Genomic DNA, 22,958 nt, shown 5'->3' on the forward strand with positions numbered 1-22,958 from the left:
CGGTAGCCAGGTCTCCCCTCCAGTGAATCCTGTGTGAGCTGCTTTCTGAGTGTTTACAGCCCGGACCCCCTTCCTTCCTTCCTTCCTTCCTTCCTTCCTTCCTTCCTTCCTTCCTTCCTTCCTTCCTTCCTTCCTTCCTTCCTTCCTTCCTTCCTTCCTTCCTTCCTTCCTTCCTTCCTTCCTTCCTTCCTTCCTTCCTTCCTTCCTTCCTTCCTTCCTTCCTTCCTTCCTTCCTTCCTTCCTTCCTTCCTTCCTTCCTTCCTTCCTTCCTTCCTTCCTTCCTTCCTTCCTTCCTTCCTTCCTTCCTTCCTTCCTTCCTTCCTTCCTTCCTTCCTTCCTTCCTTCCTTCCTTCCTTCCTTCCTTCCTTCCTTCCTTCCTTCCTTCCTTCCTTCCTTCCTTCCTTCCTTCCAGCCCAGACCCCCTTCCTTCCTTCCTTCCTTCCTTCCTTCCTTCCTTCCTTCCTTCCTTCCTGAACACCCGCCTCACAGCAGCTCAAAGGCAGCTCCCCATAGGGCAGACCTCACATTCCCAGCCCCCATCTCTGTAGCCCCTCCCCCCATCTCTATAGCCCCTCCCCCAATCTCTATAGCCCCTCCCCCGTCTCTATAGCCCCTCCCCCATATCTGTAGCCCCTCCCCCATCTCCGTAGCTCCTCCCCATCTATGTAGCCCCTCACCCCATCTCTATAGCCCCTCCCCCATCTCTATAGCCCCTCCCCCATCTCTGTAGCCCCTCCCCCGCAGACCTATGGAGAGATCCCTCAGCTGCACAAGGTGCCTCGCGCAGTTCCTGCCATCTCATCATTATTTCCTCTGGAGGCGTTGGGTGGGGGGGGTTTTGTCTAAATGATTCCATCTTCCACCATTACACCCACAACATCTTAATGTAAGACATAACCTTGTCGATGCTTAGATGTTGACATTTAAAAGAATGGGAATGGATGGAACAGTCATAGTGTGAGTGCGTAAACATGAAAGAGAGAAAGAGAGAGAGACAGAAAGAGAGAGAGACAGAAAGAAAGAGAGTCAATCAATCATCAATCAATCAATCAATCAATCAATCAATCAATCAATCAAAGCTTTATTTGTATAGCGCATTTCATACCCAGAGGCAACACAATGCGCTTTACAGAGAACAAGGGAGGTGGGCATATGACCCACTCTCTACATATTCCAGAGGGAAGCAAAAACCAGTAATCACCCGGAGGCCAGAAAAGTGAGCTGTAAAAATTCTTCCCTGACCCCTCTCAACGAGGCGATCGAGCAAGCTCCTGGAGTATGTTTGTCTAACGGCTAAGAACATTTATAGAGCAATAAATTACATTTAATTACATTTTCTGAGTAAGAGAGGCTAAAAACATCATAGGAGAGACATGACAAACACTGGTGTATGTCTGTGTGTGTGTGAAAGTGCCTGGGCCCAGATAGAGGCAGGGGTTGGGGTAGGGAGGGGGTAGGAAAAGATTACGGACCCGGGTTAGGGTGAGGGGAAGGGGGACTGGGCCCAGGTCCAGGTCGGAAGTGGGCTGGTGTATGTATGTGTGTGTGTGTTAACTAAATGCTACGACATCCACAGCAGATACAGGGGTATCTATCGGACTCAGGGAGGTCTGCTGGTGACAGTGGGGCATCCACTGGACCTGGTTAGAAGATAGGAGGGAGAGAGAGAGGCACTAGGGGAGGCAGAAAACGGTTAGTAGCACACTGAGCCATAGAAGCAACACAGATATTAGAACAGAACATGCCTGTTTCAGGGCAACCAGCTTCTGTACACATCTCGATATACATACAGTGCATAGCAGGATATACACCAATGTATACAGAGGATTCACAGGTAGGTTGGAGGCTGCCTTTCTGTGTCTCAAGGTCCTGGCTAGTGAATGTAGGCTAGGCCGAAAAGGTACATCTTGAGATCTCGCTTGAGGACCTCCGTTGTTTCGGCCCTTCTTAGGCACTCCGGCAGGGTGTTCCAGAGGTTGGGGGCATAGAAACTAAAAGCTGCTTCTCCGTGTTTCTTGGTCCTGGCTTTTGGAACTGTTAAAAGTTCAGTACCTGAGGATCTGAGTGGTCTGTTGGTCATGTACCTGACAAACATGTCTGAAATGTATTCAGGCGGGTGACTGTAGAGAGATTTATAGACTAGTAATAGTATTTTAAAGTCTATTCTAGAGTTGACAGGTAACCAGTGTAGTGATTTTAAGGCTGGTGTGATGTGTGCCCTTCGTCTAGTCTTAGTGAGGACTCGTGCTGCAGCATTCTGTATCATTTGTAGCTTAGAGATTGCTTTCTTTGGTAGGCCTGGTAGTAGAGCATTGCAGTAGTCCAGCCTGCTTGTGATGAAAGTATGCATTAGTCTTTTGGTGTCAGCCTGAGAGAGAAAGGGTTGCACCATGGCAATGTTCCTTAAGTGGTAAAAAGATGTCTTTGTAATATTCTTGATGTGGTTTTCGAAATTAAGATCTGAGTCAAGTATGACACCTAGGTTTTTAGCCTGGCATTTGGTGTCAATTGCCAGAGTTTTTAAATGTGCAGATAGTTTCTCTCTTTTAGCTTTTTCTCCAATGATCAGTACTTCTGTTTTGTCCTGGTTTAGTTGGAGGAAATTATGTGACATCCATACATTTATATCCGTAATACACTTGAGAAGGCAGTCAACCAAGCTGTAGTTACTGGGTGTTACAGAAATATAGAGTTGGGTATCATCTGCGTAGCTATGGTAGCTAATGTTGTGCCTCCTGATGACACTGCCAAGGGGCAGCATGTACAGGCTGAAGAGTAGAGGTCCTAGGATCGATCCTTGGGGCACCCCACAGGTCATAGGGATCTTTCCTGAACTATGGTCACCGAGGGCAACGAAGAAATCACGACCGGTTAGTTAGGTCCTAAGCCAATTAAGGACTGGACAGGAGAGGCCAACCCACTTCTCCAGTCGTTTGATGACAATTGCATGATCTATAGTATCAAAGGCTGCACTCAGGTCCAGGAGGACGAGAACAGAGAGCTCTTTGGAGTCAGCATTAGTTCTGAGGTCATTTACAACTTTGACTAATGCCGTCTCTGTGCTATGATGGGCGCGGAAGCCGGACTTGAAAAGGTCAAGGGTAGAACTTGTAGCTAAGAAATCATTCATCTGTTTGAAAACAATCTTTTCCAGAATTTTACTCAAAAAGGGAAGGTTGGAGATTGGTCTAAAATTGCTAAGAACTGAAGTGTCTAAGTTGTTTTTCTTCAGCACGGGTCTCACCAGAGCAGTTTGAAGTATTGGTGGGAAGATACCTCTAAGTATAAGTCCGCCTCAGTATCCATGTGTATGTTGAAATCTCCAATGATAATAATAATCTTATCATAATTTGTATGGATGATGGACAGGAGATCAGAAAATTCGGAGGCAGGGCATTGTTTGGGAGGCCAATACACGGTTACTGCCAGAACTGGGGGCTGGCATTTTAAGACAATAGCGTGGTATTCAAAAGAGGTAAAATCATCAAAGGAGATGGTCCTGCAGCTGAGGGCATCTGAGGAGAGGCTGCTGGTCCTTTTATATTTAGCCAGGTTTCAGTTAGGAACATACAGTCTAATTTACGTTCACATATAAGATCATTAATGAGAAAGAGAGAGTAAGCTATGCTGCGCCCCCCCTTGTCATCGAGGTCACAGGGGTCTTATGTTCATTTGATACGGACCACTTGGATTTGACATTGATAGCCCTCCTCCCCACCTCTGCCTAGCTGGTCCAGGCCTACAGCCCTCTGCCTAGCTGGTCCAGGCCTACAGCCCTCTGCCTAGCTGGTCCAGGCCTACAGCCTCTCCTACTCTCCAGATCCAAACTGCTAGGAGATCAAAGCGGATAAACGCCCAGACTGAACATCACCCCACGTTGCCTTTCAACTGACCTTGCCTTTCATTGGGCTGTCACTTCACTGAACCTCCCCCAACCACAACCCCTACAGGGGACACATGATACGACTGATGAGAAACCCCCCCCTCTCACTCTCTCTCTCTCTCTCCCTCTCTCTTTCCCTCCCTCTCTCTTTACCTCCCCCTCTCACTCTCTCTCACTCTCTCTCTCTCTCTCTCTCTCCCTCTCTCTCTCCCTCTCTCTTTCCCTCCCTCTCTCCCTCTCTCTTTCCCTCCCCCTCTCTCTCTCCCTCTCCCTCTCTCTTTCCCTCCCCCTCTCTCTCCCTCTCTCTCTCTCCCTCTCTCTTTCCCTCCCCCTCTCTCTCTCTCTCTCTCCCTCTCTCTCTCCCTCTCTCTTTCCCTCCCCCTCTCTCTCTCTCCCTCTCTCCCTCTCTCTTTCCCTCCCCCTCTCTCTCTCTCCCTCTCTCACACACATTTTTACCAGATTCCATGTGGTTGGGAGAGAAAATAATTACTTAAAATGTTCTCCCTCAATTACTCATCAAACCTCCACCTGAATTGAATCCCTCACACAGGAAAGACACAACCTCCCAGAATAGATCAAATGTTGAGCTATTAAACAGATGCTTTTTATAGTGTGAAAGCACAGGATTAGTGTTTGAGTTAAGCCTCGTAGAGATTGAAGGCCCACCCAATGAGCATGCATTGGGTATTTAATTAGCATTGACTGGGTTACTATGGTGAAAATGGTAATTTCTCCCGTGAACACGTTTTATAAGGTCAGTTGAATGTTAGGGCGTGGCAGGTTAGGAGCAAACATGCAGTCAGTCTCCCGTTGTGTGTGAGAGAGGCTTATTATTCCTGCTCCAATAGAACTGTTGACCTCCTCACTGTGGCTCTGCTAAACTAATTGATGATTTGGAGAAATATGTCATATTGATGCATAAATAAATCGGTCTATTCAACCTTAAAATGTCATGCATTAAAATGCCCCACTCAGAAAACAGTGGTTGAAAATCCCCCCCCCAGAGGCATTCATACACATTCACACACCACCAATGGCGGCAGCTGCCATGCAAGGTGCTAGCCTGCTCATTGGGAGCAGTTTGGGTTCAGTGCCTTTCCCAAGGACACTTCCACATGTGGACAGGAGAAGGCGGGATTCGACCCCGACCCTTCAATCACTGGACGACCTGCTCACAGCCGTCCCCGTGACAACAGCCTCGTCTGACAGGACATCGCTGAGCGCTCCGGTTCACAAGGCGTCACTACCCCCGGCCCACCCTGGCTCTGCTCACTACCCCCGGCCCACCCTGGCTCTGCTCACTACCCCCCCTGGCTCTGCTCACTACCCCCGGCCCACCCTGGCTCTGCTCACTACCCACCCTGGCTCTGCTCACTACCCACCCTGGCTCTGCTCACTACCCCCGGCCCGCCCTGGCTCTGCTCACTACCCCCGGCCCACCCTGGCTCTGCTCACTACCCACCCTGGCTCTGCTCACTACCCACCCTGGCTCTGCTCACTACCCCCGGCCCACCCTGGCTCTGCTCACTACCCCCGGCCCACCCTGGCTCTGCTCACTACCCACCCTGGCTCTGCTCACTACCCCCGGCCCACCCTGGCTCTGCTCACTACCCCCGGCCCACCCTGGCTCTGCTCACTACCCCCCCTGGCTCTGCTCACTACCCCCGGCCCACCCTGGCTCTGCTCACTACCCACCCTGGCTCTGCTCACTACCCCCCCTGGCTCTGCTCACTACCCCCCCTGGCTCTGCTCACTACCCACCCTGGCTCTGCTCACTACCCCCCCTGGCTCTGCTCACTACCCCCCCTGGCTCTGCTCACTACCCACCCTGGCTCTGCTCACTACCCCCCCTGGCTCTGCTCACTACCCACCCTGGCTCTGCTCACTACCCCCGGCCCACCCTGGCTCTGCTCACTACCCACCCTGGCTCTGCTCACTACCCACCCTGGCTCTGCTCACAACCCACCCTGGCTCTGCTCACTACCCACCCTGGCTCTGCTCACTACCCACCCTGGCTCTGCTCACCTGCCCCGGCCCACCCTGGCTCGCTAGCGTCCCTGTAGCGTCACTTTATCCCCAGGGTCAGTCAGTCAGATGATAGGACAGAGGCTCTCTACAGTAGATGCCGAGGGCAAGTCATCTACCAGACCAGCTTTCTGCCTCACCCCCTTTGAGCAAGAAGAAAAAGGCCACCAACACAGCAGCAGTTCCACACGTCATGATTCGGAAGTAGCAAGCGAACACTTTTTTCTCTATTTATTAATATTCACAGGGATTTAAGGATTTAAAAACAAGTCCAAAGAATTCATTGTAATTGATGTAAGCAAGCGCATTGTGTGCTGTTGGCTTTGCTACACATGGACTGAGCTCTCCTACTCTCCTGCTCTCCTACTCTCCTACTCTCCTGCTCTCCTACTCTCCTACTCTCCTGCTCTCCTACTCTCCTGCTCTCCTGCTCTCCTGCTCTCCTGCTCCTCCTGCTCTCCTGCTCTCCTGCTCTCCTGCTCGGCCAGTCCGGTCTCTGTCAGTCCAGCTCACTGTCCAGACAGACGGCCATTTCCCCTCAGAGACTCCGTGATCTGGTTCAGAGCGGCCTGTCCAGACGCGCACGCTCGTAACGCACGTGTTTCAGACTCTACACGCATGAGCACAGAGACAATGCACTCAAATCCCCAGCATGCACAGGGGGAGGGGGTTGGGGACTCAAATCCCCAGCATGCACAGGGGGAGGGGGTTGGGGACTCAAATCCCCAGCATGCACAGGGGGAGGGGGTTGGGGACTCAAATCCCCAGCATGCACAGGGGGAGGGGGTTGGGGGCCACCTGGCCTGAACACCATCAGCTCCTCTGTGATTTCAGATGCACTGAGAGTGCGTTTTACATTCTGCTCATCATACTGAACTTGTTCCCCTCCCTTTCCAAGCAGCTCCAGAGCAGGTGACCTCAGTGAAAGACGTGTTTTGTTCTTTCCTCACTATCATGGAACGTGTATTATGTCCTTAATAGTAGAGATCCTGCTCAATGAAAATATACTTTTCATGATAGATGTTGTTTAAATTCAGAGACGTCACTGCAACTGGCAGCTGTCTGTAACTGTTCAGCTGTCTGTAACTGTTCAGCTGTCTGTAACTGTTCAGATGTCTGTAACTGTTCAGCTGTCTGTAACTGTTCAGCTGTCTGTAACTGTTCAGATGTCTGTAACTGTTCAGCTGTCTGTAACTGTTCAGCTGTCTGTAACTGTTCAGATGTCTGTAACTGTTCAGCTGTCTGTAACTGTTCAGCTGTCTGTAACTGTTCAGATGTCTGTAACTGTTCAGCTGTCTGTAACTGTTCAGCTGTCTGTAACTGTTCAGATGTCTGTAACTGTTCAGCTGTCTGTAACTGTTCAAACAGGAGTTTCCATATCAAACAAATAGGATCTGAAAGCCTCAGCAACTAAAGCTACATGAGATAACTCAGCACTTTGGCGCCCCCTCTGGTCGTGATAAAATCGGCACTGTGCTTTAAGAACCACATTTCCCACAATCCCCCACTCACTCGCTGTAATGATGGGGAAAAAATTATAACAAACGCCTATGACGCAGACTGGATTGTAAGATTGTAGCTACTTTCTGGAAGGATGACTTCAATGCAGGTTAATACCGGTCTTTTTTCTTTTATGAGCATGTAGATTTCGTTTCGCTGGGTGAAGTGTTTGTTGTCTCCCTGATATTGTGACACGCAAAACGTGTCACTTCCGTTTCCACCACAAGATTTAGCCAGTACACTGAAATTCTAAAATAATAAATTCACAGGGTCTCATCCAGTCTCATGTCACGAAAATGGTTTTTGGGGTCTTTCTAAGGCCAATTCACAAACTAATAGCAAGTAAAAGTGAATATTGAACCATAAAAAAGTTATCTCATTGAGCTTTAAAGTCCTCTCAAACCACCACCCTTGACCATGACAGAACACTGAAATATGACATGACATTGACATATCATGATCAAATATTGATGATGTCAGAGGGGGGAGGGGCTTGCTACTGTAGTTTGTGACGTCAGCAGTCACTCAGTCTGTCTCTGGCACGTCCTGTCAGCGCTCTGCTCTGGGGGGAAGAGGAGCTTCCTGTTCTCCTGTTCTCATTCACCTGGGGTCCAGCTGCTACAAGGTCATCCACCGCTCCGCTGTGTCCTCAGATCCACCTTGAGGGTCTGATGTGAATAAGGTGTCATGTTTGGTCGGGGGTCCAGACTTGTCGCATGCAGAGCCCTTTGTCTGTTGATGTTCTAGGGACGTGCGTTGGAAATGAACAATAGCAACCTGCTATGATGCAGTTCTCTGGAAGACTGCTGCGCAACCTAACAATGTCCACTGTATCTGTCCCTATTCAAATACTTTAATGAATAAATAAACATGCTGTGGTTTTTGCCTTTGTTCTCAAAAGTCCTTAAACTCATCACCCAATGCAAATAAATCGATTTTAGTACAGTAGAAGCAGCACTATAAGGATTTGAGCTGCTCAACCAGGACCGTTATAATGATGATGTGCTGAAGATGAAATTATCTTATTTCCCGTCAGCCCAGTGAGGACTGAGGGAGGGGCCCCTGGGCCCGTATTATTCAGCCCAGTGAGGACTGAGGGAGGGGCCCCTGGGCCCATATTATTCAGCCCAGTGAGGACTGAGGGAGGGGCCCCTGGGCCCATATTATTCAGCCCAGTGAGGACTGAGGGAGGGGCCCCTGGGCCCATATTATTCAGCCCAGTGAGGACTGAGGGAAGCGGTGCCCGTGTCCCATATTCAATCACACAAACAGCATGTGCTTTCGAAGATTAGCCTCTCAAGCGCCTGCTTTCTCACAGAGATTAAATTGACACCCTCTCCTACACACGTCGGAAGAGAAACTAAAACATTTCAACTGTTCTCAAAGGAAAACAGCCTTCTCGTTTATCAGAGTGAACAGCCTTCTCGTTTATCAGAGCGAACAGCCTTCTCGTTTATCAGAGTGAACAGCCTTCTCGTTTATCAGAGCGAACAGCCTTCTCGTTTATCAGAGCGAACAGCCTTCTCGTTTATCAGAGCGAACAGCCTTCTCGTTTGTCAGAGTGAACAGCCTTCTCGTTTATCAGAGTGAACAGCCTTCTCGTTTGTCAGAGTGAACAGCCTTCTCGTTTGTCAGAGTGAACAGGCGCCTTTGAAGCCGGGCTTATGAAACAGGATTTACATAAATAAAGTCAAGTATATCATTCACATGTGAGCTTCGGGCTGTTTGTGAAACAACAAATGTGATTTTTGGCGCTCTTTCAGGTTTATTTGTGATGGTAATCAACTTGAGCTGGTGAACCCTTTAGAAAACATATCAGGTTTTGTGCCTGTCCAAAGATCACAGTGTTACTGCACTCGCCCACATTCAGGCTCAGCAATGTTATTAATAAAAATGTTAAAAACACCAGAGAACAGAAATGTTGCAGAACCCATGCAGTCAGTCACATGGCCAGTGCTCTGTCCACTGCATCTACCAGCTACATGAATACTAGATATCAGGCCATCTGCTTTGACTGGGCATTACAATCAGAAAAGCTGCTTAATATGTGTAACCAAACATTTCCCGCCAGGTGGGACAGACAGTGAGCTCTCTATTATGAATATATTATGAATCAAAATGACGGTAAAAAATAAGGTAATTTTTCAATATCAAATGAGAATTGTCTCCACATGAGTAAATGTCAGTGGAAATTCTTGTGTGGCGGGAGTTTGGGTGGAAGTGTACGTTTATTTGGTTCTTTATTCCACCAGGACAGAAAGCCCACTTTGCTGGAGGAGATGCCAGGTGTTGGAGACAGTGTGGATCTAGGGTAGCTAATCACTGGCATGTATTTTGGGAGTGCCCGGTGATACGTTATTTTTGGGTAGAGTTTCATAAAGCAGTAAAAAGCATACTTAAAGGAGTAGTAAAGGGAAAATGCATGTTAAGCCCTGTTTTAAGGTTACTTATGATCATAGACAATGGTTCAGATCAAAACGTTGACAAAGCTATCACTTTTGAGAAAGTCTGATAATTGCTCTACCACCGTTTTGGTCATACAATGGATGTGGGTGGGCACCGTGAAAAATCATTCATAAAACATGTTAAACTCTCAATTTCAAAGACAAGAAACTCACCGAGGTGTTAGTTGGCGTTCTGACATATAATTCGCCATAATGTAAGATTCTAGTTCATCTGGAAAGGCTTTTTTAAATATTTAGCATAGAACTATTTAGAGTATATAGTATATACCCCAGACTATTTAAGTTTAAATTGAGAGTTTAACATGTTTTCAAGGTGCCCACCCACATCCATTGTATGACCTAAACGGTGGTAGAGCAATTATCAGACTTTCTCAAAAGTGCTAGTTTTGTCAATGTTTTGATCTGAACCATTGTATATGATCATAAGTAACCTTAAAACAGGGCTTAACATGCATTTTCCCTTTACTACTCCTTTAATACTGAGCTGCTCTTGCAATTTCCCACATTATTTCTGGGGCATGTGGATTTGCTGGCAAGTCCAAGTCAAGTCTTCCTCTGATATACTGTTCTGTTCTTATGTGCACACTTGACCATTCCCAGAATGTTTGTAGTTGTAATATCATTTCTATTTTGTATGACTCTGTTCTTTTCTGTTGTATAATTGTTGAAAAAAAGAAAGAAGAAAAGCTTCATTAAAAAGTCTGAAGTATCTGGTGATGTGTTTGCACATCAAGGAAGACGGTTTGGGAGTGGGAGGGGTTTCCCAGCTGTGTAAACATCACTGAATGGTTTGGACAGAACACTGAAATGAGGAACCAGGAGAGGATCGGTCCATATTAAAACACCATGATTTGGACTTTATTGATCATGAGCAAAACGACACCAGACCATTTCAACAAGCCTTGCAGTTCCCAGGCATATGAATGGACAATGGAGTCCTTCAGACACCGGTCCACCAGAGACAGACCCACATCCCCGCTGTGCTTCACAACCCTGTGTCTCCCTGACAGTGGAACATTCAAAGACAAATAAAACCCACAACAATGAACCCCGCTCCCTGTCCCTGGTTGTTCTCTCCTCCCTGCTCCTCTCTCTCCGCTACGACGTCACGCTCGCTCTATGGCTTCCCGTTTCTCCCTTTTTAAAGGTGTGTTTAAATTTGTGTGTCATGGATGGCGGACGGATGTTTCAGATCAATTCCACAAAAGGCTCAGAAAGCCAGCTTTGCGTGCATGAGTCTGGCAGCCATTGTTTGGTTTCATGTCCCAGAAGAGCCGGTGGCCCCGCCCCCTGGTCCTAGTTATCGGTACGGGGGCTCGGGGTGGTGGGGGCGGGGCCTGTACAGCTGCTGGAACCGCACCGGCCTCCCATTGACTGGCCAGCCCCCGGGTAACTGTCCAATGACCCGGAGGCCCACGGGATGGCCGTGTCCGGAGAGGGGGGAGCTGGGACCCAGGATGTGGGGCGGGCCCAGCTGGGGGTCCAGCGGAGGTAGACTGCCGTGGGGGGCGGAGGGGGAGGGGGGGGGCAGGGGGAAGTGTGGCAGCAGGATGGCGGGCGTGAGGCCGTAGCGCAGCTGGAAGACGCGCGGGGGAGGCCCCTGGGCCACGAAGCCGTTGGGTCGATGGGGCTCCTGGTGCTGACTCGGCTCCTTCTTCACCTCATGCTCCTTCTCCTCCCGCTCCTCCGGCTTCTTGGCTTTCCCCACCTGCCGCTTGGCTCGGCTGAGCTCCTGGACCTTCTCCGCCTGCGCCCGGTGGATGTGGTAGGCCTTCCTGGAGCTCTGGAAAGACTCCAGGAACTCGTCCAAAGGCACGTTCCCCTCCATAAACCTCTCGAGAAGCTCCTGTGAAGTGGAATCGACAAATAAACAGGTATCAGGAGACAGGAAGCCAAACAAAAAGATCCCCAACCCATGGGAACATTTCAAACACCCCCCCCCCACATGTAAAAGGGGGATTTCACATTGGCTTGGAATGTTTTTCCATGAACTTCCAACACTTTTCAATTCAGTCAGCTTATTTCACTGCCCAACGTTTATTTGACTTGGCTGATGGTCCGGGAACGGGAACTCTTACACTCCAACGAGCTCACTGCTCATTGGGAGCAGGTGGTGGTCTCGGCCTAGCCCAGTATGGGGGCAGTGAATAATTTATGACCGTCTGAGACCACCTCCCCAAAACACACACAACTCTCCTTGAGCATAGCCTTGGGAACAACTCATTTAGTGACACGCTGGCTCTGTGCACGAAAAGGGTCAGGGGCTCTCCCTCTGTCCCTTGCATATCTGAGCAGCAGTGCAAACGGCCCCCACGGTGTCTGTGTAATTGCCCTGGACAGAGTTTCAGGCTTGTCGCAGTCACCAGCTGTAGAGAGCCTGACACCATCAGCCTGCTACGGTGTTGCCCTCAGCCTCAGGGGCCACAAGCTGGCAGCTTCAGCAGGGGCCCGTTAAATATATGAATGTGTGGAGACACATAAAATCGAAAGGTGTCAAATCTCTAGAAGTCATAAAAATGACCCTGTCCTGAATGCCGTACGCTCGGGGTTATCGATGGTGTTAATCTCTCTCCCTCTCCCTCTCCCTCTTCCCCTCCCTCTCCCTCTCCCCCTCCCTCTCTCTCTCATCCATCGCTCATCACGCCGCTGCTGCCACGCGGGTCGACCAATCAATCAGCCCGCTGCTGCCTTAAGAGCCGTGAGTCAGCGAGCCATCGATCGCAGCGCGGGAGGCGTTGTTTATTTACAGGCGCTGGCTGGACGACCTCGCAGGGATAAATCACAACCTCCTGGCGCTGCTAGTGGGGGTGAGCTGAGCTGCTAGTGGGGGGTGGGCTGAGCTGCTGGTGGGGGTGAGCTGAGCTGCTGGTGGGGGTGAGCTGAGCTGCTGGTGGGGGTGAGCTGAGCTGCTGGTGGGGGTGAGCTGAGCTGCTGGTGGGGGTGAGCTGAGCTGCTGGAGGAGGAAAGCAATCCTCACTTCCTCATATGTGACCGTAGGAATGAGCTGCACTCAACCAAGAAACCCAAGAACTCCGCTCTGTTTGAAATGAGGCATGATCATACATTCACTGTCCTGTACGTGATCATGATCATACATTCACTGTCCTGGACGTGATCATGATCACACATTCACTGTCCTGTACGTGATCATGATCATACATTCACTGTTCTGTACGTGATCATGATCATACATTCACTGTCCTGTACGTGATCATGATCATACATTCACTGTTCTGTACGTGCATCTTCACACTCCAGTGGTTTGTGAAATCAAGGGTTTACAAGAACCCCTTACAAATGGATCAGGCTAACTAAACGCTTAGCCACGGGAGACTTGCCACAGACAAAAAAGGATGAGTTCAATCTTGATTTATATATTGGAACTGAAAGTAATTAAAGCTAGATTAAATTGTAGCGTGCAAGTTAAACTGTTCAGTAAGTCGTCGGCGTCCACATGCATATTAAAACGTAGCTCAACAAACACAAATGTATGCAAATGTATGCGAGCTACGCGCTGCAAAACTTCACATGCGTATCGTTATACAAACCAACTATATCGCTGTTTGAACTAAAAATGTCCCAACGCTGTTAAGATCAGCCATCGTGTCTGTCTCTCGAGGTTCACACACATGTGAGTGAGGAGGCGTGCATGTGCTGGGATGAGGGGGTCCTGGGGGGGTTGGGGGGCTGTGTGTGTGTGTGTGGGGGGGGATTGGGGGGTTGGGGGGCTGTGTGTGTGTGTGTGGGGGGGGATTGGGGGGTTGGGGGGCTGTGTGTGTGTGTGTGTGTGTGGGGGGGGGGGGGGGGGGGGTTGGGGGGCTGTGTGTGTGTGTGTGTGTGTGGGGGGGGGTTGGGGGGCTGTGTGTGTGTGTGTGTGGGGGGGGGGTCACGGTGAAGAGCCCCGAGCGGCCTGTGGAATGCAGAGCGTTATTAATGGAATGTGGAGGCGATGTGGACAGGCTGTGGGGGTTGGCGGGGCCTCGGAGAGACACAACGAAGGCTGCCGCCATTCCACTCCAGCTCCATCGGGCTCCTCATCTCTCTCTGAAATGCACAGGCTGCACGTTGACCTGAACACTGATTACATTATCGCTCACATGTTATCATTCCGGTGAAAAACAGGGGAAAATGACAGGCGTGTGCCGTGTGCCCCCGGTATGGATTTCCCTCGACTACGAGGTCAAATCCACTGAGATGATATATATCTCATGCTGTCAACAGTGAAGCCAAAGAAATGTTCCCTCTCAAGTGGTGGAAATTTAATTTTGGGATTCTATCTCGTTTTTTAAAAAGGCAACCCGTTCAAGCTTGAATACTCAAGTACTTTTGAGATCCATGGACTGTTCCAAGAACACACGGTAATGAGTCCCGTTCTCCTAGAGGGCAGAAGCACTGAAGAGCCCTGTAGACGACAGCAGGTTTCCTGTGAGGCCGTGGCCCAGCAGCTCAACCCCAGACATGAACAAGACAGTGTTTGAGGCTACGACCCAGACGTGAACAGTTCTGGGCTTTTACCTCAGAGCGCTCCTCTGCATGCGCCACCCCTTCCTGGAGAAGGTTTTACCTCAGCGCTCCTCAGAGCGCTCCTCTGCACGCGCCACCCCTTCCTGGAGAAGGTTTTACCTCAGAGCGCTCCTCAGAACGCTCCTCTGCACGCGCCACCCCTTCCTGGAGAAGGTTTTACCTCAGCGCTCCTCAGAGCGCTCCTCCGCACGCGCCACCCCTTCCTGGAGAAGGTTTTACCTCAGAGCGCTCCTCCGCACGCGCCACCCCTTCCTGGAGAAGGTTTTACCTCAGAGCGCTCCTCAGAACGCTCCTCCGCACGCGCCACCCCTTCCTGGAGAAGGTTTTACCTCAGCGCTCCTCAGAGCGCTCCTCTGCACGCGCCACCCCTTCCTGGAGAAGGTTTTACCTCAGAGCGCTCCTCCGCACGCGCCACCCCTTCCTGGAGAAGGTTTTACCTCAGAGCGCTCCTCCGCACGCGCCACCCCTTCCTGGAGAAGGTTTTACCTCAGAGCGCTCCTCAGAACGCTCCTCCGCACGCGCCACCCCTTCCTGGAGAAGGTTTTACCTCAGCGCTCCTCAGAGCGCTCCTCTGCACGCGCCACCCCTTCCTGGAGAAGGTTTTACCTCAGAGCGCTCCTCCGCACGCGCCACCCCTTCCTGGAGAAGGTTTTACCTCAGAGCGCTCCTCCGCACGCGCCACCCCTTCCTGGAGAAGGTTTTACCTCAGAGCGCTCCTCAGAACGCTCCTCCGCACGCGCCACCCCTTCCTGGAGAAGGTTTTACCTCAGAGCGCTCCTCTGCACGCGCCACCCCTTCCTGGAGAAGGTTTTACCTCAGAGCGCTCCTCTGCACGCGCCACCCCTTCCTGGAGAAGGTTTTACCTCAGAGCGCTCCTCAGAACGCTCCTCCGCACGCGCCACCCCTTCCTGGAGAAGGTTTTACCTCAGAGCGCTCCTCCGCACGCGCCACCCCTTCCTGGAGAAGGTTCTGTGCCGTCTGCAGACTGTGCTTCTGGACCCGGGCCTCTGCAACGACAAACACACACTCGTTATCCACAGAGAACGATGGCGACGGAGAGAGCAGTAAAACAGTACATGAAAAGAATGACTTATGATCGCTCTACAGACTCGGGGTTAGTTCAGTCAACGCAGAGGAAATGAAATCATCCTAAAAACACAACGAGCCTTCTTTCTTCTGGCGAGATTGGCGGTGAGAGGAGCTCCCCCCCCCACGTAAATGTCGCCTGTGAGCAAACATTTCAGCTTTGCTCAGCTGAAGAGAAACCCTCTGTCAGCCTGGGAGAGTCTGTTAGCCTGCGAATCTGAGAGGTCTCCACACAGACGGACCCGCTTCGCTGGATGATGTTTGCAGAGTCACTGCTAGGCCCGGGGGCAGAGTTTGGAAGGCAATCACATCCTATTTGCTTAGCCCAGCTGATGGAGAGGGGGGCCTTGTCCCTTGAAGTGTAGCTTTTTTACAGCTTCTATGGTAACCTGTTGTGTCACATGGCCCACATGTGTTCATGATGTGGGCGGGGCGAGTAGCTTTAGTCCACCATTGGCCAGCATGACTGGGAGCAAAGAAAGGTCATGGTGACAACAGTATCTCTCTGCCCTACAAAAAGCCCACAGACAGATGGAGCAGCAGCTCCATATTATAATATGTAATAATACATATTCAATACATGCATCATTTAGTTTATCAAGTCAATTCATAGTTTTTCCACCCGGTTTTGTCAAGCTTGTCTACACAACACGTTCCCAATGACATCTCGCTTCAGCAACACAAATTCTATTAAAAATACAAAGTACTATATAAAAACTACAAAGTAGACGAACATTACATGACTGTACACCACCCCCAATCTCAACGCTGTACCTATATGCTCATATCTCTCCTTGGCCCCGATCATGAATAATCCAGAGCATCTTTAAGGGGCTTTGTTGTGGTGGCAGCCGCTGAGTGAACACGTACCTCCACATACCTGAGGGGCAGGCATGCGTGAAGGAGCACTGAGACGGCCACGCGCTCCACCCCACGCTGCAGATGTTGGGGGTCGTAATGGGAAGCGACACACAGAAAAACAAACACTTTGGGGGCAGCTACGTGACCTACATTTGGTTGTGTGTGTGTGTGTGTGTGTGTGTGTGTGTGTGGAGGCTAACGGGTTAGCACCGTAGCCTCAGTAGGTGCTCCTCTGGGGGAATGGTGTTAGCTCGGGGGGTGGAGCAACGCTAGCAGGACCTCAGAGAACAAGCGCTCCTTGTGCTCCTCCTTGCCCAGCACTGTGAGGGAGAGACATGGAGGGTCATTCAGCGGCCACGCTTATCTGGGAAAACCTGCAGTCAAAACAGAGTGCTCGCTTCCCTGGGTGGGCGTGGCCCACCTGCCTGTCGGTTACAGCTGTGGTATCTAACGTCTGCGCTGTGAGCCTGCTATGAGCTAGCAACTATGGGCCTGCTACGAGCTAGCAACTATGGGCCTGCTACGAGCTAGCAACTATGGGCCTGCTACGAGCTAGCAACTATGGGCCTGCTACGAGCTACAAGGAAAAATTCTCTCTGACAAGTTAAATTCAGTCTTCTTCAATCTCCTGGTTAGAGGGTTTATCTACCCATAAGGCCATGAGCTCAGCGCACCCGCATACTTCCAACCAGGGGTAGTCACGTGACGTCTCCCTGCTTTCTTTCTTCTTTTGTTTTAATTCTCTGGTGTCACGCCAACATCAAATGATCCTGACTTGCGTTGCCTGTTAAATCGCCTACTCTTCGCTCTCCACATCTCCCCTTGAAGTTTGCACCCTTTGTGGTCTCTATGAATACGCAGTTGGAACATTTTCAACACAGCTGCTGGAATATGAAATATGTGAAATTACATTGTAACCTGATGAGTGTTTCGTGCCTCAGGAAAACTATTGACTTGCGTAGCATATATGTTTAGTATTAGCATCACAATAGGCAGACTGCCTAGAAATGGTGCTCAGAGAGCACAGACGCCCTTGAATGCTTCCGTGGCTCTGGGCGTGCGCACGTGCGTGTGAGCAGGACATGTTTGGTATTGCTGCATTCGTTAGGTGGAGAGCTTCATGCCAGTCCAACCTCCGTGTCTCTGTGACCTTACTATGCTGAGATATAGGCGCTTCAATTCCCCCTATTGACAATTAATGAAGATAATGTTTGCTCCCTTAGTCCAACCCATGAATGTTGGTGAATGACCGGCCGTGTTTGGGCGGTACCTGGACCCGCCCCGTGACTCGGATCCGCTCTAAAATGGGTTCTAAGTTGGACCATGCTACACCCCTCCACGGAGTTGCGTGAAAATTGGTCTGGTAGTTTTAGCGTAATCCTGCTAACATACGTACGTACAGATGGACACACGCCACCACAAACATGACCTTTGACCCTGCACTGTTTAGCATCCGGTTCAAATGATTTGAGATAAATCGTATATTTATTAGTTCCATTTTGACAATACTGGAAACAGAAGCACCCGCACACTGTCTTCAGGAATCTGTTTAATGTAGGTTTACAACATTTGGGTCAGTGACCTTCAGGTCTCAAACTGAGCGTGCGGATGCTTCTTTTATAACGTTCCCCCCTACGAACCCGTCACTCACACCTGACCCAACAATGAGCCAAGAAAAACACAACCAGTCACTCACACCTGACCCAACAATGAGCCAAGAAAAACACAACCCGTCACTCACACCTGACCCAACAATGAGCCAAGAAAAACACAACCCGTCACTCACACCTGACCCAACAATGAGCCAAGAAAAACACAACCCGTCACTCACACCTCCTCTTGGAGAGGATGATCCATAGCCGCATTGAGCCAGTGGTTGACTCACAGCTCCCACGGGAACAAGCTGGTTTCCGTCGTGGAAGATCAACAGCAGACCAGGTAATACTACTCGCTCAGGACATCGAGGACAGCTTCCAGGACAACGAGAAAGCTGGGGTAGTGTACCTGGATCTGACTGCCGCATACGACACCGTGTGGCACCGTGGTCTCCACCTGAAGCTGTTGAGGATAATTCCAGACCGGCACATGGTGAAGTTCATCATGGAGACACTTTCCAACCGCAGCTTCGTCCTCCAGACCAGCAGTGGCCAGCGCAGTAGACTCAGAAGACTGAGGAACGGGGTTCCGCAGGGGTCAGTTCTCTCACCGATGCTGTTCAACATCTACATACATGACCTACCTGACACAACATCCAGAAAGTACGGCTATGCAGACGATCTTGCCATCATGCTGAGACGTCCAACGTGGAAGGCGATGGAAGATGGCCTTAACAAAGATATAGGGCACTCTGGTAGCATACCTTCGAAGGTGGCGTCTACAGCTCAGCATCGGAAAGACAGTTGCAGCAGCATACCATCTAAGCACCAGAGAAGCAAAGAGGGAACTGGAGGTGCGTGTCGACAACAAACGCCTGGAGGTCCAGCAAGCTCCGAAGTACCTCGGTGTGCGTCTGGACCGGACCCTGACCTTCAGACAACATCTAGAAGAAGTCAAGGCCAAAGTTACATCTAGGGTTGCGCTGATCCGCCGCCTTGCGGGAATAACCTGGGGAGCATCCGCTAAGACTGCGAATATCGACCCAAGCTCTGGTCTTCTCTGCAGCGGAATACTGCGCCCCAGTCTGGTGCAGAAGCCCTCATACAAGCAAAGTTGACGTGGCTATAAACAGTGCCCTCCGAATAATTACTGGATGCCTGAAGCCTACCCCAGTGTCCCTCTTGCCAGTCCTCGCGGGAATAGCCCCGGCCGGCCTCCGACGGGAGGCTGCCACCCTCGCCCTGGCCAGGAAAGCAAAAAGATATGAGTGGCACATCCTGCACAACACCACAACAACAGCGGCTCCTCCAAGCAGACTCAAATCCCGCCACCCCTACAACAAGGCAGCGCAAGAGATGCTCAATTCCACCTCTGAGGACATCTCCAGAGATGCTTGGCTGGCAGCAGCTTGGAAGCAGGAGTGGCAGTCAGCAGGGCCCTCCCGCGTCCATCACTACATCTGGGACCCAAGAGGTGGCGCCATAGGAGGAGACGACCTACCACGTCGGCAATGGACCACACTGAACCGCCTGCGAACTGGGGTTGGTCGTTTTAAAACATCGATGAAGAAGTGGGGCCTGGCAGACAGTGCGGCATGCGAGTGCGGTGACCCTGAACAGACAGCCGAACATATAATCACCACTTGCCCCTTGTACAGACCACCCTCGGAAGCCAGCCTCTTTGACCTAGGACCCGAGATGCTGGCATGGCTACACGACACCGAGTTGGACCTCTGACGTTACACGAAAGAAGACTCACACCTGACCCAACAATGAGCCAAGAAAAACACAGCAGGTCTTAAACTTTACATGAACCTGTACATGACCCCACCTGATCGATTATAGGGTTTGTCACCCAAAACATTCATAAAACTCAATAATCTTACAAATGTATGGATTAAAAAACAATTCTGAATTAGCGAAAAGCAATGCAGTCAAAAACACGCCGAAAGTCAAATTGCGTCCCATCTGGCCGAAAGATGACCAACTTGAAACCGAGCTGCGGGTGACGCTGCCCCCTGTCATAGCGATCAGAGAACTCCAGCTGACTGGTGGTCTGCATTCAGCACCACCGCTGGATGTTCTTCAAGCCCACAACGTGTGGAGGAATCATATTTTGGGATAATACTGCAGCCTTCTCATCAAGATAGCTAGTTAGTGCGCTAGCTTGTGGATGCTGCTGCCACATATGGGCCCCAGTTTCCCAGATGGGGCCTGGCAGGGCATGGACATATTCACCACCTGGACACAAGCCTGGGGGTCAGCAGGCAATAACAACCCTCCAGGACCCCGGTCTGGACTCTGCATCCACAACTCAACATGTCTGCTCTGTAACAAATTAGGTCAGGATTAAAATAAAGATAACGCAAGCAAGCTCTGAAACCACTTCCTACAGTGAAACAAAACCCCCCTCCCTCTTGTGTGTATGGGATACACACACATATGCACGCACACACACACACGCACACACTTCCTGTCATAACAGTGACTGGTCTGTTGAGATAGGCTCCTGCTGCCTCACACAACTGGGAGACAACATGATCAAATGAGCTTGATTGGCTTCGCACACAAAAGATATGTCGCACTAATGTTTCCTGGATGTCACCCTGTCTTCGCTGGCACATTTCAAGTCTTTATTTCCCTCTGACACTGCTGACATCCGCGATGCCTCCCTCTGACAAGTTTGGCTGTGTCTTCCCAAAAACATCTTAGCCTGGTAGAGAAGGAGAAATGCACACCAGCATCTTGTGTAACGTGATTTCTCCTGACTGGGTTCACAGCTCGGTCTCGCTGACTTGAGGAGACAACGTGAGAAGGTTAGAGAGTGTGGTGCTGCTCAAGAGTTGAGCTCTTCCTGCTAAAGCAAAGCTTCACTACAGAGTAACAAGAGTGGTGGTGTTACCATGTTTACAGTGTGTGTGCTCAGCAGCAAACTGACGAAACTGTTTCTCCACAGCAACTAAAAATAACACAGGATTCTAAAGACACATCCTGAGAGAAAGATTAGAGAGACGATTCAGTCTCTAGATAACTCTTTACTGACATCTCCAGTCTCTAGATAACTCTATACTCACATCTTCAGTCTCTAGATAACTCTATACTCACATCTTCAGTCTCTAGATAACTCTATACTCACATCTTCAGTCTCTAGATAACTCTTTACTGACATCTCCAGTCTCTAGATAACTCTATACTCACATCTTCAGTCTCTAGATAACTCTATACTCACATCTTCAGTCTCTAGATAACTCTATACTGACATCTTCAGCAGACAACCACTAAATCACAGTACAGTAGAAGCTATGCTGGGCATTTTTCTCCTTTGGAAAACCATCAAAAACCAGACAAAAAAAGATTTGCTCCCTCCAAACATGCAGAAGCACACTTCACAGCTTCACAAATCTCAAAGTTTCTGAGCATTTCATTGTACATGGTAGCTGTGTCTTCTCATGACAAACAGACAGTCTACTACATTAGGGTCACATTGAGTAGGCAAACAAAACTCCTTACATCGGGTAATGCTAACATAAGGGAAGACAAGGTGAGGTAATGCTAACATAAGGGAAGACAAGGTTTTTATCTGATGTTTATTCATCTAAACTTTTATGTGGGTATAAAGTATAGACAAACACTTAGTCACACAAACAGATGAAGGGAATAGAACTGACTTGAACTCTCTTTCTCCCTCCTTCTCTCTCCCTCCCTCCTTCTCTCTCCCTCCCTCCTTCCTTCTCTCTCCCCCTCCCTCCCTCTCTCCCTCCTTCTCTCTCCCCCTCACTCCCTCTCTTCCTCCCTCCTTCCCTCTCTCCCTCCCTCCTTCTCTCCCTCCCTCCCTCCCTCCCTCCCTCCCTCCCTCCCTCCCTCCCTCCCTCCCTCCCTCACTCACTCACTCACTCACTCACTCACTCCCTCCTTCTCTCTCCCCCTCCCTCCCTCCCTCCCTCCCTCACTCCCTCCCTCACACACTCACACACTCACACACACACCTCTACCCAACACAACACTGACAGTCCTCCTGGGCAAGGATGACTCTCTCTCTCTCTCTCTCTCTCTCTCACACACACACACACACACCTCCACCCATCAGTGGGTCCTCTCTCTCACACACACACACACACACACACACACACAAACACACACACACACACACACACACACACACACACACACACACACACCTCCACCCATCAGTGGGTCAGACTCTCTCTCTCTCTCTCTCTCTCTCTCACACACACACCTCCACCCATCAGTGGGTCCTCTCTCTCACACACACACACACACACACACACACACACACACACACACACACACACACACACACACACACACACACACACACACACACACACACACCTCCACCCATCAGTGGGTCAGCCTCATTGTCCCTCTTGAACTTAATGCAGCTTGATAGACATGTCTCTTCCTGGGCACAGCTTTCCAGTGCTGAACCATGTAGCATAGCATGACCATAGCATGACCTGAACTATTCTTAGCATGTGGTCAGACCAAACTACATATTGTACTACCGTATATCAAACTACAATAAAACCAATCAGTCTTTGTGAAATAGTAGTACAGCAAAGTCAAATCCCCTTTATTAAGTTCATTTCTTAAGTTACTACGCATGAATTATTCTACCCAGTGCAGGCCGCCCTTTGTCTGGTTGGCCGTTGGGTTCTCAGGGACCGGGTATAAAAGCGTCCTCACCCTGTAGTTTAGTCTGCTGGAAGGAAAGTTCAATAACCTTAATCCAACTTTGATAACTAGCCCTCACCAACACAAACATCACAATGAAACTGAGACTTAATTGCTGCCCCTCCTACCGGAGAGATCTCCCACCCACGCTCTCAGAGGCTCACTTCCTCTCAGGCTGAAGTCCTGGGTGTGTGAGTCATGAAAAAAAAACTGCTAGATGGGCAGAGCGTGAGAAGTGACTTTCCTTCCTCTGGCTGCTCCTCTTCTCGTTACCCGAATAAAGGCCTGAAGTCTCCCCCCCGGCCTGCTCCTTTGTGATGGTTC

At 50.1% G+C, this 22,958-nt stretch overlaps 1 protein-coding gene across 1 annotated transcript in view; it reads right to left on the reverse strand.

The window, feature by feature from the left end:
• Window positions 1-11,057: 11,057 nt before the first annotated feature.
• vps37d (VPS37D subunit of ESCRT-I) overlaps window positions 11,058-22,958 on the reverse strand; it is a 34,728-nt gene continuing 22,827 nt past the window's right edge. The window contains exons 3-4 of the mRNA XM_084449917.1: window positions 15,322-15,404; window positions 11,058-11,719 (exon numbers count right to left, since the gene is read on the reverse strand). Coding sequence (XP_084306043.1) covers window positions 11,174-11,719; window positions 15,322-15,404 — 629 coding nt within the window. The 3' untranslated portion in view covers window positions 11,058-11,173. The remainder of the gene's footprint in view (window positions 11,720-15,321; window positions 15,405-22,958) is intronic.

This window comes from Borostomias antarcticus (assembly GCF_949987555.1).
Source record: "Borostomias antarcticus genome assembly, chromosome: 15".
NCBI classification, from domain to species: Eukaryota; Metazoa; Chordata; class Actinopteri; order Stomiiformes; family Stomiidae; genus Borostomias; species Borostomias antarcticus.